The sequence below is a fragment of the Lethenteron reissneri genome, chromosome 23, assembly GCF_015708825.2.
Source record: "Lethenteron reissneri isolate LAM-NWPU_2019-01 chromosome 23, ASM1570882v1, whole genome shotgun sequence".
In the NCBI taxonomy this organism is placed as follows: domain Eukaryota; kingdom Metazoa; phylum Chordata; class Hyperoartia; order Petromyzontiformes; family Petromyzontidae; genus Lethenteron; species Lethenteron reissneri.
This window is the reverse complement of record NC_083801.1, coordinates 7,754,412-7,776,842: the sequence shown is the minus strand read 5'-3', so window position 1 is coordinate 7,776,842 and position 22,431 is coordinate 7,754,412. Positions and strand designations below refer to the sequence as shown.

Genomic DNA, 22,431 nt, shown 5'->3' with positions numbered 1-22,431 from the left:
TTGGCGCTTGCAAATGAGTTGAAATCAAGATTTGTGCATCGGTGTTCTTGTCATTAATTGTGAGAAAAAAATTATGTCAAAATCTCCTTCATGAATGGAAAATTAAAAACAAAGCCACGGTGCGATTGTGGCCACGAAAGCCAAACTCTGGATCATATCGAGTATATCACTGTAGGAGTAGCATAACTACACAAACTCCCTTCACAAGCTGTCTTGTGGTAAGCAAACCTCGACATTTATCTCATGAACATATTTCTAACAAAACTACACAAACTCTCTTCACAAGCTGTCTTGTGGTAAGCAAACCTCGACATTTATCTCATGAACATATTTCTAACAGAACTACACAAACTCTCTTCACAAGCTGTCTTGTGGTAAGCAAACCTCGACATTTATCTCAAGAACATATTTCTAACAAAACTACACAAACTCTCTTCACAAGCTGTCTTGTGGTAAGCAAACCTCGACATTTATCTCATGAACATATTGCTGCCATTTGCAAGAGTATAATTGAGCGAAGGAACATCTTTGTGGACAAGTGGCAAACAATGTACATGGTGATGCTGTCGTAAAAAAAAGGCTTTTAACGTGAGTGTCTTCCACAAAACAACCCCTGAAATATATGCGTTGCCACAAAATCAGAACGAGGGTGTGCCAATTAAATTGTTTCATCCGTGTTGTGATAGCCCTTCCACTTCCCACAACACCCGAACGCTGGCAGCTTGCTAAGGAACTTACAGTACTAAGGAAGCCAACATGAAAAATCCCGCGGCCAACTCTGAGCCATTTCCACTCATAATTAATCTCTCACAGCCAGCTTGCCTTCTTTGGTGCGTATATTAAGTGGATATGACAGATTGAAACCCATGCAGCCTTGGTTTCTGATGCATTGTTGCTTATGTATTTTTAGAGTAAATGTAAATTCCATTAAAAGCAAGATAGATAATTAATAAATAAAACTATGTAAGGACATTCGAAATGTATTAACGATGAAGGTCATTGGCGAATATCTGAACCAGTTTTACCCCTCTCCATTTAACCACCCGCACAGAAGACCAGTGTGGTTGCAATATGCTCACACAACTGATATGTAATGGGAAGGCCTTCGAACCAATCCAGCAGTGGATTTACAAAGCGGGTAATCCTTATCCCCACACAATTCCCACACGAAATTAAACATCCCCGGTTGCTTCGCTACTGCAGCCAAATCAGATAAAGAATTGCATGGAAAGGATGTTTCAGCAATTTAATTTGAAGTGATTATTCTCTGCAAAAGCTACACCAAGTATTGTACCCCATGGGGCTGTGAAACTGGATGAATAGAAATCCAATGTTCTTATTAAGACTCAACGACGACTTCTGATCATGTGATTGTTAGAAGGTTGTCATGAATTCCAGTTGATAGCCTTGAATGGAAAACTACTTTTGCTTGATGTATACTTTTAATTCTGATCCTCATCCCCAATGAACAATACGGTTCTGAACCATTGACCTACGTACATACCCTGTAGATATGATTACAATTCTGCTGCTAATCCCACTTTATGAATAACTGCAAATATAATGTTATTTTTGTTGCATGTACTTGTTCATGATAAACTCACTCGTATGCTGCGAATTAGACAATAATGACGTAGTGTGAGATTATTATTTTACATTGTTTATCTGCTTTAAATGTCCACATGATAAGCCACTTATTTGAGCTATCATGTGTGACCAGGTCGCTTCTGGAAAAAAACTAATAGCTCGATGGGCTTAATCTGCTAAATTAAAATAGTTTAATAGTTTAGGTTAATTTCTGCCTCCCGCACCACTCCATACACCCCCTCTATCATGTCAGCCATGTAATTTATTCCACATTGCAATGTGTATACATGACTTTAGACTTCTGATTCATCATTCATTTGATATCGAGGTGGCAACTGGTGGTGAGATGTTAAAGGTGCTGGTTTATTTATTTAGTTTTAGCGCTTTTCTTACCTTTCCTACACTTTGCACTGCTATCGTTTTTGTATTTTTTGTTGTTGTAACTTTTTGACCCACCCCTCCTGGACAACTGTGAAAATGAGCTTCATAGCTCATCGGATTTCTCCAGGATAAATAAAGACTATGATAGCTGTATGAAGTAAACACATTGCTGTATCTTAGTAACAAAGCAGACAATATGTATCCGTCATACAGATGTATCTTCATATAAAATACTAAAGTATTTTTTACACAACCCAACAGCCGCATGGCCTTCTGGGATTGCATAATTTCAGTAGCATTGATTGAATACAAGTTATATCTGGACTGGTTGTGACATACAGTGCCTCATCAGCAAAGTTAAGCTTCCGTGAATGTCCAGATGTTTTAGGAAAGGACCCTCTCTTTAAAATATAGGTCCGAGCTTGATGCGAACTTCTCAAATACATCACACTAAATAATAATTTGCGACATGGAGAATCTACGTTGCTTACACTCTCCAGCAACGTGTTGTGTCTTTGTTATGTGGTGTTTCTACGTATGCTGTACTAAATTTAGCTCCAGCCAATGTCATTTAAAAAAAATTCTGGCTACTATGTTCTGCCAATACTGAATGTCTGGCAGCTTCAATAATTATGAATGTGCATATTGTAATGTGCACAATAATGCATTCATCTGTCTAAGCCGTCCATAGCTGTTGGTCCCATTGGGTGTAAGTTCACAGTTGCTGGAATGTATACTGTATGTTCATTTCTTTTTCTTAAAACATTTAGTTAGAAAGGCACTGTCCCATAATTCATGGTTAGATGCACAAGTGTGGCTTTTTCTTTCTGATCACTTTGTTTCCACAAGCAATGCACATTTTTATCTTGCACCTCTATCGAGAGATTTAGGGTACACTTCATCCTGGATGCATATACAAATTAATCACGCACCTTCTCTAGATTGGACCACTGAGAATATGCACCATATATCCTGGCTAAGTATTTAATGACATTCTGATCGAATTAAGATTGGGAGAATTGTATTCTCATTCAGGTATTTTATATGCACGAGAGAATATGGTAAACATTTTTTCTGTGAACACACAGCGGCATGTCAATCACAGACATTGACAGGAAGCATTTTCAAACTGCGGTGGATTATTCTTATCCCAATCCTTAAAATCCAAGATGCATAATCGCCCTTGAAAGAGACCTCCTTATATAGTACTGGAAACATGTACCATTGACACATTATGTTAATTTCTCATCCTGTTTACATGGCATCGTTTTTTTTTAATCTGTGGTCTCTTCATAAACACATGCCACCCCAATAAGCTGTGATTCAAGTAAGGAATTTTATCAGTAAACATACAAAAATAATGGCATTTATGCCATCATAAAATGGTAATGTCTATGGAAATACACAGTAGCCATGTCTAATAACGACATGCGTGTACTGTTCAACAATTTTCAAGGTAACAGTTGAGCTCAAGAGTCAACTCATTCTGTAATCCCGCCGGGGTTGATGAGACAAGTGCGAGCTTTGTTGGAATTCTACAAGGGGTCATCCGATGGGGGAGATTCGCCCACACCATGGAAATGAGGACTCTTCGCCGCTGGGGTCACGGCTGCGCATTGAGATGTCAACCACTGCTTCGTCGTCCTTGATCATGAATATGCTGCGCTTTTATTCATATTATAAACCTTATTCTTGGTTCTTTCGGTAAAGTCACGTAGAAGGGAAATAATAAAAGAATAAAAATGAAACATAATATGATAAAATTCTCACGACGTTTCGGCCACAACGCAAGCAGCCGTGCATTGTGGCCGAAACGTCGTGAGAATTGTATCTTATTATGTTTTATTATTTTATTATTTGCCTTCTACGTGACTTTACCGAAAGCTTTAAATCGAAATTATAAACCTTGACAAAAAAACATTATTTTATTGAAAATCACTTGAAACAATAAATGAGTGTAAATGGTAAATACTGAAATAGCATATCTCAAAAGTAAAATGAATCTGTCATTAAATATTTCATTAAACAAATATTGTGCAAGATTGTATTGCTCATTTGGTTTGTGTTTTGTATATATCCTAATATGCGGTGGTCATGCAATGTGTGACACAACAATGCTCGTGCTCACTTCAGCAGTTGTCCTGGACACACGTGGACATCAACGTAATCCCAAAGGCATGCTGTGATAAATGTAAGGGGAAAATAGGAAAACATACACTTGGCGTGCAATGAGTGCTGCATTACAAGTGTCCTGCCTTTTTTTTTCTTCCTCAAGGCAAGAGCTGAACTGGGCACTGATACAATCGACTCCCCAGCACCATTTGATAAGACCGCTAACAATGCATGCATGCATGCCAAGCCTTGATTAGTATGCATCTATATTTTCTCCTGCATGCAAATCTACGCGTGAAGAGTTTTAAGTTAATAAATTTGGAGGAAAATTTCATGAAACTCTTTTTTAATTTTGCCAGGTAATGTGCACTGAGCTATTTAGCTCTTTTTCAGAATCGACCTGGCCACAAATGATAGCCTAATGAAGTGGCTTATCACGTGGAAATTTATAGTGGCTAAATACTCTTTGGTTTTTTCGGTAAAGTCACGTAGGTAAAAAATTTAATAAAAAAAATGAAAACAACTAAATAAAATCTTAAGTAGTGATTTTATTTAGTTTTAATTTTTCATTCATATATAGTGATTTAATTTAGTTGTTTTCATTTTTAATTTATTTTAGTTTTTTACCTACGTGACTTTACCGAAAAAACCAAAGAGTATGGATCCTTGCAGTCACGAAAACTTCTAATCTAGAAGTAGCTAAATACTCTAAACACATGTTTCTAAATCTGGAGGTAAAAACTGGATCACCCGGAGAAAAATCCACACGGCCACGGGGAGAACATGCAAACTCCAAATATACAGCAGGCGTCAGGATCAGAATTGAACCCACGATCTCCTGTATACCAGGCGACGTAGTTAACATCTCCTAGCCATCGTGACACCCTTTACATGGCAGTGCATGTCACAAAGCGTGATTCTCTGCTGTGTGCTGGTCAGCTGGCATTTAGAAATTCGCCATCTATTTTTTTTGTATGACATCTATAAATTGGTCATCAATATGAATGAATATTATATGGTAATTTTTTTTTTCGGATATATTTTGTGATAAATTATCTGCAAGTTGGTTTTTGGAATGAAGTGTGTGAAATGTATAATTGTGCTTTATAAGTACAGTAATGACCTATTTAGTGGCAATTCTGAATATAGCTAGAAGATCCTAGCTATATCTTCTTGGTTCTTTCGGTAAAGTCACGTAGAAGGGAAGTAATAAAATAATAAAAATAAAACATAATAAAACAATTCTCACGACGTTTCGGCCACAACGCAAGCAGCCGTCCTCAGGTGAAAACCAGGTCCGTCGAGGCGACAGAGTCTGAATGAAACAGCACACGAGCTTGGAGCATATATATAAGCTGGGCGCATTGACAAAGGAATTTGCATATCAAAAGGAATTTAGCATATTTATGGGAAATGTAGGAATGTGATTAGTACTGCATATGCATGTGCATTATGCAGGAATAACAGCATCAAAGGGAGCCGCAGTTACTGCTGCTGCAGCAGTTGCTGCTGCTGCTGCAGTTTCTGCTGCTGCTGCAGATGCTGCTGCTGCTGCAGTTGCTGCTGAATGCTGGGGTACCCCCCCTGGTGAGACACTGCTTAACCAATACATACTTCACCTGGAATGGAACCTTCTACAAGCAAATTGAGGGCACCCCAATGGGCTCTCCCCTATCTCCGGTTGTAGCCAACATCTTCATGGAGAAATTTGAGACGGACGCCATCCAGACTGCCACTCTACGCCCGACCTTATGGAAGAGGTACGTAGACGACACTTTTGTCATCTGGCCACATGGCCGGCCTGCTCTAGACCAATTTCTCGACCACATCAATTCCATACACCCAGCCATCAGATTCACCATGGAAGTCGAAAATGATGGCAAGCTACCCTTTTTGGATGTCCTAATCAAAAGGAGACCTGACGGTTCAATGAGCCACTCTGTCTACAGGAAAGCCACCCACACGGATGCTTATCTAAAACCGGATTCCCACCACCATCCATCCCAGAAGAATTCCCTCATCAAGACTCTATATCATAGAGCCCAATGCATCTCCGACCATGAACACATTTCCAGTGAACTCAAACACGTACGCCAAGCTCTTAAGGCTAATGGTTACTCCGACTACACAATCCGCAAAGCCATCACTCCAACCATCAAGAAGGATCCTGTTGAGGAGCCTTTCAAGACCATCACCTTACCCTACATTGCTGGGGTCACAAAAAAGATCTCCAAAATCCTGATTAAACACAAGATCCAGGTCCGATTCAACACAGTACATAAAATCCGTGATCTGGTCCCGTCTGTAAAAGATGTGGTTCCAGACATACAGTACCCTGGCGTCTACAAACTAAGTTTCCTCTGTGGTAGCAGTTACATTGGAGAAACCAAACGACATGTCTCGGACCGCATCCGTGAACATAAGGCAGACCTGAAACACGGTAGGACAAACACCTCAGCCGTGGCAGATCACTGTTACAATTCAGTGGGCTCACATGACATTGACTTCTCCAAGACAGAGGTTCTCTGCAAGCCATCTGGCTATCATGAGAGATTCGTTCATGAGGCGATCCACATATACAAACACAGAGACAATTTCAACCGAGAAGATGGATTCTGGCTTAGCAATCATTGGAAGGACGTAATAAACCATTTCGGATCTTAACTGATTGTGTTCACGTTTACGGTGACTTTCAGACCACGTTCCACTCACTGGCATGGTGCAGTGTGCAGAGTAATGTATGGTGTCGTAATTGTACAGTAAACATATAGCAGTATGATACACATTAGGGTGGGTAGAATAATACATAGTGTTATATTAAAATGGATAAGGCAGCAACTGCAGCAGCAGCAGCAAGTGCAGCAGCAGCAGCAAGTGCAGCAGCAGCAGCAAGTGCAGCAGCAGCAGCAACTGCAGCAGCAGCAGCATCTGCAGCAGCAGCAGAAACTGCAGCAGCAGCAGCAACTGCTGCAGCAGCAGTAACTGCGGCTCCCTTTGATGCTGTTAATCCTGCATAATGCACATGCATATGCAGTACTAATCACATTCCTGCATTTCCCATAAATATGCTAAATTCCTTTTGATATGCAAATTCCTTTGTCAATGCGCCCAGCTTATATATATGCTCCAAGCTCGTGTGCTGTTTCATTCAGACTCTGTCGCCTCGACGGACCTGGTTTTCACCTGAGGACGGCTGCTTGCGTTGTGGCCGAAACGTCGTGAGAATTGTTTTATTATGTTTTATTTTTATTATTTTATTACTTCCCTTCTACGTGACTTTACCGAAAGAACCAAGAAGATGAATCCCTGCAGTCACGAAAGCTTTAAATCGAAATCCTAGCTATATTCACGTTGGATAATAAACAATGAATTTGCTTAATGCAACTTCAGACGACCATAATTATTTATCATTTTTGAGGTGACTATACCGTTTCTGCAATGATGAAAGGCAATTGCTGGAAACGTCACCAATTATAAATTTTCTCTCTTTTAAGGCCACAGTGTCATTGACAAATGTGCGAGTTTTGTTCTTGTCAATTGTGTTTGTGGTCCAATGCCAAATCATCATCAGCATCAGCAGCCTCAACAAATAATTTGTTTAACCATTCAGAAAATGTTGCCACAGTGGCAAGCAATGTTCACCCCCATCACTGCATCACTCAGTGGTAGAAGTGCTATTCGACAAGCGTGTATCTGCACAGCAGTTGGAAGAGGAGCATCTCCGTGCTCTCGCGGTCACCGCTGTGAAATGCATGCACAATCACGTTTTTCTTCTGACAGTTAACGTGTGATCTTGGTTTGGAGAAGAAGGCCGCTCCATGATATGAATTGTTTTAAGAAGGTTAAAATGTACCTCCTTCTCCCCCTTCCCTACCCCCAACCCGCATTGGTTATAAAAGTAACCCGAAGCACTTTAAATAGCCCATGTTTGGAGAGAAATGAATACCCAGAGGGTGCAACTCCTCGATATGGAAACCCAGCATGTACGATGTTATGCCCTCTATCATGATCGCGGTTGTGGGTTCAATTAAAAAAAGAAATTTTTTTTTTCGCATAAACAACGAAAATATTTACACATGCACATTTGTGTTGTACATTTTCTACATTCGAATTTTCTGACGCACGGTGCACTTGCAACAATACACGTACGGATCTTATGTGTCCTTAATTATTGGAATTTAAAAGTGTCGGTCAGATACATTTTTTAAAATAAACTCGCACTGCCCATGTATTTACACGGGGTGCATGGCCATGGTGGAGGGTGGGTAGAAGGTGTGGTGATGTCAGCGTTACGCACGAACCTGGTTCCACGCTGTGGGATGTGAGGGATGTCATCACCGCCAGCCAGATAAATATTTTTCTGTTGTAGTATGACATGATGAAAGGTGGGCTGGGGGGGGGGCATTATTTATCTTTTGTAAGAAGTGCAATGTTCTTTATTTCTGCTCCCAGTTTTGTTTTAAACAACAACTGATGTTGGCATTGGGAAATCTGTCTCGTTGGGTTAAGTGTAATTCAAACTTTCACGTCATAAAACATGGGTTTAGCTGAAATCAATAAATGTAATATGGTTATCCACATGAGCTTAGTTTATGATATAAATATTTTTCAAATTCTTAAATGCTACTACTATTATATTCAATTAATCCCAAAAAATTATTGATTACACAGAACATTAAATTTCGATTTAAAGCTTTCGTGACTGCAGGGATTAATCTTCTTGGTTCTTTCGGTAAAGTCACGTAGAAGGGAAATAATAAAATAATAAAAAATAAAACATAATACAATTTTTCTCACGACGTTTCGGCCACAACGCAAGCAGTCGTCCTCAGGTGAAGAACAGGTCTGTCGGGAAGACGGCTGCTTGCGTTGTGGCCGAAACGTCGTGAGAATTATTTTATGATGTTTTATTTTTTATTATTTTATTATTTCCCTTCTACACAGAACATATATAATGTTCATGTACATCGATATGTCATCCCAGTGCACTGTGCAGACCATGGTGTTTTTTTTTTACATATTTCACCATGCTTGATCATTGTGGGTTAGTCAATGGGAAGTATAGATTCATCATAGTCCAGTACAACTTGATTTTCCCATTTCTAATAATATAGCTCTGGGCCATCCTGCAGTAACTTTTTTATATCCATGATGATCACCCATCTAAGCATTGTCCAGGCTCAATCCTACTGAGTTTCTGAGATGTGATGAAATAGGTTACATTCTGGGTGCTTTGGTCTTGTACATTTGAACATTAAATGCTCAATCTATCCAGCACACATCGACATACCAAGATCGCTCCACTCAGTAACAAATATGACTGAATGGCAATAAAACAACAGATATGTGACAATGGTCCTCTTATGGATAGACTAGCTCCTACCATGGGATTGTGGAATTTGCATCACTGCCTCAGGGACTGCTAGCAGAGAGGAGCATCATTCCACACTCATTTGAGCAGGGAAACACTTTTACGTAAAATAAATGTTTACGTTAAAATGACAATCGCATCAGCTGCGTCAGCTGTATTGAAAATGCAGTATGTCTCTGTGTAAATGAACCCACACTACATAATGCGGGTTAATGTAAACTCATTGGACAATTCTGTAACAGTGTTGTGTTTTGAAATACAGTGAATAACATAAAGAGATTTTGTAGAGTGGTGAAATCATGGAAATATGTTTAATGATCTGTTTTTTTTTTAAAACGATAGATGCCTGCAAACAAATACAGTGCAGGAGTTGATATTTGCACGGCAAAATGGTACTTCACAGAGATTTGTTTATAAACAGAAGCCTGGGGCGTAATTTTGAAAATTAGTTACAGCCTTCACTTGATTTGTATTCATGTGACTCCTCATTTGCGTAATCATGCACGACACATACATACACCCAGGCTTTGGTGTAATGCAGCAGCAAGCCATGAGCTAATGTTACGTGTGTAGTGAGCGACTTCTGACACACGTCGAGTGGAAGGCTTCTTATTTATTAAGAGCACACAGGACGATACACTTCGTAACGCGGCTACAGCCGGGCTGTCCAAACACACAGCCCATCTCCGTGCTGCGCTACGCTGGCTGGTTGACGAGCGTAGCGGCGGAGCTGCTCTTGCAGAAGAACAACCACGTGGTCAAAGACGAAGAGATCACGACGACAGCGACGCAACCAGGACCCAGACCCCACGCTAACAGCCCCCAAGCTCTGGTTCGGTGCTCCTTATATCTGCCTGGCGCGGCCAAGCACCACCTCTGGCCATGCCCCCTTTCTAGAACCTTCGGGTTGGTTCCCGGAGCTTCTCGACTGACTCTGCCCTTGACCTTTACCCCCAATACGGCCCTTCATAATAAGGCATTATGTAATGCAGTCATAACCGTAGTTACCCCTTCGTGCCGGCAGGTGTCACCCTGTCATTACACATGTATGGTCCAACCCTTAGTCTTGGCTCAAACCATAGCCATGGAACGTGCCATGTGAATTGCACAGCAATTTTGTGCCCAATATCACCAGATGCCACTCTTGTATGACGCAAACATTTAAATTTTACTTCGTTCGTTCAAATAAATTCTTCTAGCGAGACAGCACTATGGTCTGGGAATGGCTTTATAGAATCGAATTGTGAAATTGTAAAAAAACTTCCACCTCTAAGGTAATAAAACATTTCGTGGTTTTTATATTTGCATTTCCGAACTGTGTAAAACGAAGAACAATGTAAAGATTTATTGGAAATGTATTTCCTGACTTGTGGTTTCACATCGAAGTCGAGGAATGTAAAATGACATGCACTTTTGTTTGTTGTCTGCTTGAGTTTTTTGTAGACTTCCTTTGAGCAGATGGGGGTTTTATCCCTCTGTGAATGGTGATATTCCTCGAATTGCCAGCACACTTTTTATACTTAATTAAATTCATATACACCGATAAGCAGTGACTACATCAGCCTCCAGCAAAAGTCAAGCGATAAAGAGATTATCAATATTGTTGTTTTCGTTTTTTTTATTCTCTGCCATTTTATTATGTTACCGAGACCTAATATTTCACTATTAATTCCCATGCACAGTTCGTCAGTCCCCTGACTCTATGGTGTTGTACAGCAGCAGCAGCAGCAGCTCATAAAAAAAATTCACAAAATTAGCTGTGGTTGTGCCGTGGTAAATTTAAACACGTGTGTGGTCTGCAGTAACACCCCCTCCCCCATGAAGTGTCACGCATTTACACCTGGATGGGTCTGGGAATGGTTCTCACGAGGTAGAGATCCCTAAAATAAATGTGTGTGTAATTATACTAATTATGGTACGAGATCAGTACACATCCCTTCCATTCGAATGAAGTGTCGAGTGGATCGAGTGGTCGGTGTGAAGTAACTCAGGTCGTATTGAGAGGGGGTGGCTGGGTGGGCTTGTGGTTGGCGCGCTCGCCACCGAGTTATTTGTGCCAGAGGCAGCGGTTTCATTCCCGCAGCCACCCAGTCATTTACAAAGCAAATCGACGATGCAGAGACGACAATGATGAGCCTGTGGCATCATTCTCAAGAGTAAGCTACGTTTTGTGTTTGTGTTATTGCCCAACTTTTAAAACTGAAGGATAACCTCAGCTGCGGTAGATTCCAAAGCATGACTATTTGAAAGCAATCATGATCATCATTTCCCAGGTCCCTCTTGTAAATTAGGTTATGCATCTCAATAAGTTTAACACGTAGGCTTTCGCGACCAATATTATTCATAATCAACGTTTTTGGGTTTAGATCGCGTTATTTATAAATGTGTCGTAACCCTCCACCACCCGACACGGCCAATCAGTAAAAAAGTGTCACGTTGACAAAAGACAAATAGTTCACTGCTTTAGCCCACCGGTGTGTTGAAGCGTGAAACCACAACATCTCAATAAGTAAATAATGTTGGACAGAATTGCGTTACATTTTTTTTGTATTTAAGGAGAATGTTTATGGCTGACTCGGCTTTGATGAAGTTCTTCCTCCGTTGTTTTGTTGTCGCAGCAGCATTTGTGAACAGGTTATAAGTGTGGAATTAATTAATCTATTTTAAAATGTTTTCTCCACCAGCAACAGCTGGCTCCTGTCCAAAACCAAAAGTCAGACATCCTCAAGAACCTGGCACTTTACTACTTCACATTTGTGGATATCATGGACTTCAGGGTGAGTGCATTTATATATATAAATTAAATGTGTGAAGCTTTCTGTGAACAGCTGCTTGAGTTTTCATGGAAAAAAATGTGCACACTAAACTTGCTTGTTTTGCTCAGACGCAAGAATAATTTTACTCAAAACATCCTGGTGGTTCCACGAATTGAAAACGTAATTACTTATCCAAATTACAACCAACGTAAACATGAATTTAGGCACATACATGTACAATGCCCCTCCATATGGTTGCTTTTGTCTGCAGGATATTGATGGTTTTGTGGTACAGTCAGAGCCACCGAGGCCTGCATTTATTCTCAAATGGACATGGGAAATGTCAACATTTATTCTATGGCTGGAAGAGTGCTCATGTGCAGCGATGCAGATGGATTGAGCTCACTCAGTCTTAAAAGCCCATCTCAAAGTTAGAGTTGTCTTGACTCAAAGACCAACATTGCCATTTACTGCAAGATTAAAAACAATTAATTCTCAGCAAATATGTTACATGACACGTAAAGAGCATGTTTTTTTTATTTGTAATTAAACGAAAAATAGTATTGTGAATTTTCATTTTACATCCATTTGTCAGTTCACTGCTGGATGAAAGCCTCCCCATATTGTGCCAGTCATGGGGATTGTTGGCCCATACTCACTTCACTTGCCAGTGCAATTTGCTGAAGGAGATGGGAAACAAGAACTGGTCCAGAAATTGTTGCCACTAACCACTGTGCAACAGCCTTCACTCTCTTACATTGGCATGAACACGTTGGAACAAAACAATCCTATATATGTATATTGGTCGAGGCATAAAACCGTAATACATTGATCTAATGTGGACCTTTGCTTTTCAGCTTAGTCAAAACTGTTGTATTGACTTACCAATGCCATCACTGTGTATACTTGTTGAAGAGCTGTTTAAATATAGAAACGTCAACTAAAGTTAAATCATATGACCTCCCTTGCCAGTATCAAAATAGAAGAATAGGTTTTACCCTTTGATTTAAAGCTTTCGTGACTGCAGGGATTCATGTTATTGGTTCTTTCGGTAAAGTCACGTAGAAGGGAAATAATATATTTTTATTATTTTATTATTTCCCTTCCACGTGACTTTACCGAAAGAACCAAGAATATAGGTTTTACCCTGTTTTTGTTTGCATGTTCACCACAAGTATATGTGGTCAATGCAGACACGATTCCTTGCTAAAGGATTCTGTTTGGTGTTTTAACATCTTAACACCTGTTTTATTGCCAGAAACGGTAAAACCTAGTCTTATAAAGTTAAGATGTAAGGTTTCAGTGTTATAATTTGGTCTTTCAGTGCACATTTAAAATGCTGACCTCTGCACACAATTGTGTGAAAGTGCTTAAATGTTTCTGGCAGAGCCCCATTTGCAAACATATGAATTAGTGCTGATAGCATCAACCCAAATGTTTAATTACCGTTTAGAAATTTTTTTTTATAACGGAAGACTGGAACTTTGTATTTTTGTCGTTATTAAATTTGCAGGAAATAACGTATCTGTCTTATCTATACTGAAGTTCAGAAATAGGTCACTGTGAATTTCGTTGTTGTGCACAGTGGCAATTATTTTTCAGTCAATTGTATCTCTTGGAACATTGAAAGGAATCATGTCAATGTGCATTCCTTCGGAGAATATTGTAGATTGAATGTACATACAAAATACTATTCGTTGACACTGTTTTCGAAGCAATCTTTATTGCTGTTTGTAACAAAATTATTGGACAATTTCATTAACGGTCATTTGTGTTTTTTCATGAGATAATGCAGACTTGTTCAATGTTCTGGTATGGATAACAATGTCTAACACATTCATATGAATGTAGAGTAAATATGAACGCGTGTGTTTTTCTGTATTGCAGGATCACGTCACTGAGCAGCTGAACACCATCGATGCATCTCAAATATATTTTGACATTGTAGGTAAACACAAAGTATACTTTCTGATCACAAACAAACCTTGTATTTTCACTACGTTGGTTATCTTAGTATATGTGATATGCACACAGCAGCCATCGAGGATCTGGTGTAGATTCACATTTTTCAGCAGTAATCTTGGTCATTATGAACATTCAGACAGATAAATTGTCCTAAACACGGCAGGAGGGTAGTCGGAAATCCAGCGGAATATATCGAAATTTGATTTCCAACTGCTCGTTGTACGTGTGTTTTCTCGGGAACAGTGGGTGTAGCGGTTAGCGCGTTACGCTACGAAGCCGGTGACCTGACTTCAATTCTCACTCATGACCACCAACACCAGCGACGATTATATTAAATGAGTACCTGGTGCGGTGTGTAAACATCGCCACTGGGGAGACAAAGATGGCCGGGCGTGGTGTTGGCCACCCACCCCCTCTTGTGCCCGGCCAGCCTTCATAGGTGCTCGCTTAACAGCACTTGCCCCAACAGCCTGTTTAGGTTATACGGGGGATCTTTGTCTTACTCTAGAGCAGATGGCACGAAAAAAATAATCGTTATGTAAGCTACAGTAACTTACAATCATGCAATTATATATCTATAAAAATATGTTTCTAGGCTGCATGTGCTGTATGAATTTTGAGATTATATATAATGTAACACATTATGTTGTTTAGATGGATGATTTATTAACTTTCATAGATCAGGTTGTAATTCTGAATGCTTTTATGTATTTTCATGATTCGCATAATTGGTTTTATCGATGTTGATTTATGAAGGAATTTTTTTTTCTCACCAGAATTATTTAGGATTTTCTAAATATTATTTTGTTTACATAAAAGAAGCAAAACGTCTTCTTGTGTTGTGAATACAATCTACGTTAACGTTTTATCTTAAGCTTTGAGAAAAAAATACATTAACTAAGGAAATAATTAACATCTAATTTTGAAGTTGAGTTCTACATTGCTTCAGGCGGTGACCACTGCCTAAATGCCCATTTCAGCAGGATATCACTGCCTTTTTTTTCATAAACTGTACATGCCAGGGTATTTTTGTTGCTGTAAAAAAATTACTTTTGAGATTAATTTAGGTTCATTGAATGCTTCCACAGTGAGTACGTTTCAATAGAAGTAAAACACGACCTAAGATTACACTTTTCTTTGCCACTCTTAGTTCCCCGCAGCAAAGGTTGCAACATTATCCAAAGAGATAGAACTCTGAAACCTTCCCTTGATCAGTGCCGTAGAGGCTCCTTTGCTAACTCGGGTGTGTTGCCTTGACCAAAACCATTTGAGGGTCTTGAGCATTTTACTTTGAAGATGGATGGATCACATGGCCTGTAGCACTCAGATTATCCAAGCACGTTCTGAGCTTGCACTGAATGCTGTCACTACGTGCAGTGTATGTCTTTCAGTGGCCAGTAGTGAAAAGCAATCGTTTTCTGTTATAAAACTGTGCATTGGACGAACGACAAATACTCATTCCATTGGTGTTTAGAACGAGTGAAAGGGCCTCTTTATGTGCGCGGGTGTGTGATTGAAGTCTTCTATTAACTTGCGTTAATCATCAAAAATGTGCAAAACGTAAATGAGTGCAGAGGGTTGTAGCAAGACTGTTTGGTATTTTTGCCTTCAAAACATGCGGTAACTTTTAGCTGACGTACAAAGCTCATTCACAGGCAACATAATCGAGTGTTATGGTGCATTGCAGAACTCGCTGTGAATTTGCACTTGTAAACAACTTAGAATTTCATTAAAAATAAAGCGTGGAGTTGCAGTTATTGCCTTTTCTGCAGCCTGCGGCACTAATGACAGTAACAATTGACTGCACTTGTAAGACTCTGCAAGCCTATTGTTTTTTTTGCCCCTTGTTCCTCTTGCATGTGCTGTCTCCCAGACCGTGAATTTTGACCTCACAAAGAACTACCTTGACTTGGTCGTGAACTACGTCACCATTATGATCGTGCTGTCTCGAATCGAGGACCGAAAAGCGATCATGGGTCTGTATAACTATGCCCACGAGATGACTCACGGAAGCAGGTAAGCTCCTGTTTTATGGTGCAGGTCTCCCTCTCAGGTTTGTTTTACACATTCCTGCGAAGGGAGCTGGTAGGAACGTTGGGTTGCTCGGTCAATGGCGAGGGTCAATGGCGGCGTGGTGTATTCAGCAAATATGCCCGACTGTGAGGGCAGGCACAAGCCGGCGTGAGTAGGTTAAACGTTGAGTTTTATAAGGGCACTACGGGGTGACCAGCCCCTCCCCACCCAGCCCCACCCCTCCCACCCCCCACTCAGCCCCACCCTCCCCACCCAGCCCCTTCCCACCCAGCCCGTCCCCACCCTCCCCACCCAGCCCCTCCCCACCCAGCCCCTCCCCACCCAGCCCCACCCTCTCTACCCAGCCCCTCCCCACCCTCCCCTCCCCACCCAGCCCCTCCCTCCCCTCCCAGCCCCTCCCTGCACGACGGACACAATAATCCCTGTGGGCTGGTGTAACCAGGAGGTTCCTACCAGTAAAATGTAATTAGGTGGATTGTTTCAATATTGTGGCAAATCGCCTGATGATGCTGGATGTAATTACCAGCGAAACGTCGGCGTACTCAAAATTGTAAATGTTGTGGATGTATTCTCCAACACACCGGTGAGTTGAAGTAGTAATTAATTGGCACGTTTTGTTTACGTGACAAACCTAACTGGCTGTGTCGGGTGGTGGAGGGTTACGACACATTTATGCTTACGCGATCTAACTCAAAAACCGTTTATTATTAATAATATTGGTCGCGAAAGCCTGCTACGCGCTAAACAAAATGTCGTTGAGAACGGTGCATTTGCTATTTCTAGAGTGCGCCATTGAATGTTTGTGGTTTTTAACAGCCTTCAGATTTAACAGTGCAATGAAATGACACTGAATATAATGCGGATTTTCTTTTTTATACACCAAAAATAGCTTGCTACAATTCATCATTTTGGGGTTGTCAGATTTAACGCAAACCCATTAAATGCACAAGCGTGGCTCGCAGCACAATGAAGAGGAATTGTTAATCGTTGGTGACATTGTTCATTCGCTGAACGAGGATAACATTCTGCATCTCACACATTGAAACATTGAGCGAAACTAAATTAAGACTGCCGTCTATGTTGGGGTGTAGCCCAAGCGATGGACACATGCGTTCAAGTGTATCCTAACTAGACATTTACAAATCTTAAATAATATTTCCGCGAAGCTTATGGGCAAACCGAAAACCACATCTGCATAAACTATGGCTCATGCCGATACCTTACGCCTAAATGGAAACTGAAAAATGATCCGGTGTGCGAATGTGCTCACCCAGAAAGGAACCATGGAACATTTAACGACTCCAAAGAACACAGGATGAGATGTTACTCTCCTTTGTGCAAGCACTTCCAAGAGTTCATGAACAGTGAGCCTGGTGAAATTTGGGGAGCGCATCGTCAGTAGTGACCCGATTCATAAATGCAAAGGAGGCATCGCAGTGATTCCTGATGCAGTGATTTGCTGACGCAATTTATCTGGCTCAACCACCTCATTGTTAAAGTATAGTTGTTGCTGTGCGTTGACATCAGCCACAGAGAGAAGATTTACATTCCCACACTTCGTGCCACAGAATTCCAACCAGAAGAGACGGACTAAACATCCCACAGTCAACTCTTGTTCTTGGTGCGTGTTTTATCTCAAGATTGTGGTGAGTTAATATCATCTATATATATAGAGAAAAGCAACTGGAATTATCTCTTTTCTTTTTACTCTGTGGATGACGTAATGCAGTGACCGAGAGTTTCCCAGGCTGGGCCAGATGGTGGTGGACTATGAGAACCCTCTCAAGAAGCTGATGGAAGAATTCCAACCTCACACGAAGGTAAGAGGCTGCTCAGTGGCATTCAAACTCCGTCACTGCTCTCTCTCTCGTATAACCTCACACGAAGGTAAGAGGCTGCTCAGTGGCATTCAAACTCCGTCACTGCCTCTCTCTCTCTCTCGTGTATAACCTCACACGAAGGCAAGAGGCTGCTCAGTGGCATTCAAACTCCGTCACTGCCTCTCTCTCTCTCTCGTGTATAACCTCACACGAACGTAAGAGGCTGCTCAGTGGCATTCAAACTCCGTCACTGCCTCTCTCTCTCTCGTGTATAACCTCACACGAAGGTAAGAGGCTGCTCAGTGGCATTCAAACTCCGTCACTGCTCTCTCTCTCTCTCTCGTGTATAACCTCACACGAAGGTAAGAGGCTGCTCAGTGGCATTCAAACTCCGTCACTGCTCTCTCTCTCTCTCTCGTGTATAACCTCACACGAAGGTAAGAGGCTGCTCAGTGGCATTCAAACTCCGTCACTGCCTCTCTCTCTCTCTCTCGTGTATAACCTCACACGAAGGCAAGAGGCTGCTCAGTGGCATTCAAACTCCGTCACTGCCTCTCTCTCTCTCTCGTGTATAACCTCACACGAATGCAAGAGACTGCTCAGTGGCATTCAAACTCCGTCACTGCCTCTCTCTCTCTCTCGTGTATAACCTCACACGAAGGTAAGAGGCTGCTCAGTGGCATTCAAACTCCGTCACTGCCTCTCTCTCTCTCGTGTATAACCTCACACGAAGGTAAGAGGCTGCTCAGTGGCATTCAAACTCCGTCACTGCCTCTCTCTCTCTCTCTCGTGTATAACCTCTCACGTAGGAAAGGTATTTTTTGTTTTACTTTAAATAATTAAGTTGAATGTCATTATCATACCATGTAAATCAGCATCCCAAGGTATTTTACCAGCACTCATTAATGTTGCAATTCTCCAGCTGTGTAAACGCTGGGCATTAGACAAATTGTAGGATCAGTCATGCTAAACGTCCATCAGGGGGGAAACATTGAGCTTAATGGCTGAGCTTCCTGCAAACAGTAAATATTTCATGTTGCATTTTACAAGCAGAGATTGTTGGTGTTCAGACCAAATTGTACTTTGTGTGTTCTTGGATATTGGTTGTCCTAAGTTTATTGTGGAGGAAAGCGCTGCTTGTGGCTATTTCCGCCCTGACTGGTGGGGTAGGTGGCGAATAATTGTAAGTTCTGTCAAGCAAGCAATCGTCTTCAGGCGTTGCGATCGAAACTTCGTGATTTATTATTTTTTCTACCTACGTGACTTTACTGAAAGAACCAAAGAGTATGGATTCCTGCAGTCACGAAAGCTTCAAATCCAGATTCTGTCACATACATTGTTTCCTTGACATATAACAAAGCGAACTTTTATGTAATAATTGTTTTGTACGTATTTTAGATGAATGATAATGCTCTTAGTATATGCATCGTTAAGCTCAACCTTTCATACATTATATAAGAGCTCGTACAATCGCTTTACACTAAACCTTATCTTGGTGGTAACAATGATCGCGCCAGTACTCTGAATGCATTGCAAGGAATTGTTCATTTTCCACATTTAGTTGAGCAATGTTCAATATGGGCAGTGTGTCAGTGGTAACTTATACTGCACTGAAAATCACTAAATCTATATTTATTTCGGTTATAGGATGTTAACCTCGTTTGATAAAGTGCCTCATAAGCAGTCATGTGCTTCTGCAGTATACTTATTTATAGTACACACATATAAAATAGCAAGTCAGTTGAAATGGTGAACATCACAATACTATTTTCATATTCTTGGTTCTTTCGGTAAAGTCACGTAGAAGGGAAATAATAAAATAATAAAAATAAAACAATACAATTTTCACAACGTTTCGATTGCAACACAAGCAATCATCATCAGGTGTGAAAACCACAGTAAGTAAAATTGAAAGAAAAAAAACTAGAATATTAATCCCTGCAGTCACGAAAGCTTTAAATCGAAATCACAATACTAGGCATCAGTGATGAATTATGATGATGATGGCGTTGATGGTTATGACTGCACGACCATCATGGGCTTCCACTAGGTGATCTAAGCAGCTCCCATGTGTATCATCATGATTAGAGGTTAGTCATTCATATCCACCCCTATTGCGAAGAGCATCTGGCACATACAACACATTTTGAACTATAGCCACTGCAAACTGTGACATGTTATACGATGCCCTCAGCGTGTGCCAAATGTTATATTTACTTTTATTGTGAGGTGCCGTGGTGCATGAATTTCCTTCCAAATATATAACATTTTGTTTATTTGCACACTCTGCCATTGTAGTGCAGAATTGGTCCCACTATGGACATTAAATTGAATAAAGCTTCATGTCCTTGGCTTTTTTTTACTGCTTTGTCAGAATCATAATCAGAATATTTATTTTTACTGGAGGAATCCGATGAGCTTTAAAGCAATTTTTCACAGATGTCCAGTAGGGGCGGGTAAGAATGTTACAACTGTAATAGCACTCTGGAGATGGCTTGTGGAATCGGTCCTTTTATTTACTTTCCTCAGTTCACAAGCACTCCCCGTTGCTGGCAGGCAACGGGAAGTGGGCAGACAGATTGCAAGAGACGCACCGCCACGTGGCACTCGGAGCCCCGCTCACGCGTGACACCCCTCTCTCTCTTCGTTCCTCGTCTGACCACGTGTCCCTCGGCTCTTGCCTTATTTATTGCCTAGGTCACGTGGTACGCTCCAGCCAATCCTTAATAGCCTGTGCTGAATGTTCCAGATTCCCCATCAACTCCCGGGACCACGCCCCTGACTTGTCTTCCCATTGGCTGAGGCCAAGAGCAGCAGAACCAATCACCCGAGCTGACATCCCTCGATCACGCCAGGGCCATGCTCCTAAGCTCTCCCCCCATTGGCTGTAGAGCAGGACCGGCAGAGCCAATCACCACGTGAGCCGGACATAGCTCTCATTACACAACAACAAACAGTACAAACACACGACAGTAGTGCAAAGTACAAGAAAGGTAAATAAATCACCCAAAAACACATACAATTAAAACTAAACCATCCTAATTCTACCAGACAAAGCCCACCGAGGTATTAACTTATTTTTCAGAAGTGACCAGGCCACAAATGATAGCTCAACAAAGTGGCCCATCATTTGGACATTCAGAGCACCAACACAATGTTAATCATCTCAATGCATGTTTTAAATGCGGAGGGAAAAACCGGAGGACCACGGGGAGAACATGCAAGCTCCAAATATGCAGGCGTCGGGGTCGGGATAGAACATCCGACCTCCTACATAGCAGGCGAGGAAGATCACATCTCACCACTGTGGAACCCCTTTGATAAATAAATAAAGTATATAAGTTCTAATTGCATAATTAATTCCCAATCTTCGGTAAGGCAGTAAAGCGACAGCAAAAACAGTCCCAGAACATGCCAAGACAACACACAGTCTCTTCATTAAAACAAATGTGTATATTAAAATTTAACTCTCAATACATTGTTAAGGATTACATTTACAAATAATATTTGCAAATGTGGCTGTATTCAACACTAATCTTCTGCTGCAAAATAACGGAGGAAACAAGGTTATTTATTTTATTTTACTTTTATTAATTTTAATTTTTTACCTACGTGACTTTACAGAAAAAACCTAAGAATATGAATAGGAAACAAGGTTGTTCCAAAACGTTGGTGCTGCAATGGCAAAGGCTGTCACCTATTCAATATGGGGTTGGAATGTAAGTTTTGAAGCATTCCGTTTGTTCAATTATGTTATTTATGATATCAGTATTAGGTTAAGAGAATGAAACAGGTTTTTTGTTTGAGGAAAAGACCATGATCATCGTGTTTTTAGGATGAAGGAGCAATTTTATTTCTGACAATTGATGTTGAAATAAATCAAGATCGTGTAGGAGATGTTGTTTGACTTCTTTAGAATATTTATCTGCTCCTAGCATGATATTCTCATCAGCAAAGGGATTTAATTATGAGTGATTTAAATTTAGTCCAAGATTATTTGAATATAATGAGAACAGAATTGGCCTCTCAGCTGGGAAATCTACAGACGGGGAACGCACTTGAGTCTTGATATATTTTTTAATTGCTCTTTTCACAGGAACAATTATTTGAGTATGCAAGCCACACATCTGTGGGAGATGCTCTCAACCCCTGCTTACCCATCCACTGTGCACAAGGACCATTCATTTGTCTTTACAGACTGTTCACGGGCTATCAGTGAGCGCTTATCAAGGCCGACATGGCACACTGTGGCATTGCCAGCACCCATGCCAGACCCATTTACTGTGTGTCACCCAGTTTTTTTTTACGTAGTAATTTTTTATAATCACCTAACCTATTTGCATAAACTACGTGCACAGTTGAAATTGATTACGGTTTTTCATGATCATCCAAGAGCGAGATATAT

General features: G+C 40.8%; 1 protein-coding gene across 1 annotated transcript in view; it reads left to right on the top strand.

The window, feature by feature from the left end:
• NCKAP1 (NCK associated protein 1) overlaps positions 1-22,431 on the top strand; it is a 124,633-nt gene that overhangs the window by 35,142 nt on the left and 67,060 nt on the right. The window contains exons 3-6 of the mRNA XM_061557018.1: positions 12,136-12,228; positions 14,095-14,151; positions 16,046-16,188; positions 17,936-18,026. Of these exons, the coding sequence (XP_061413002.1) occupies positions 12,136-12,228; positions 14,095-14,151; positions 16,046-16,188; positions 17,936-18,026 (384 nt within the window). The remainder of the gene's footprint in view (positions 1-12,135; positions 12,229-14,094; positions 14,152-16,045; positions 16,189-17,935; positions 18,027-22,431) is intronic.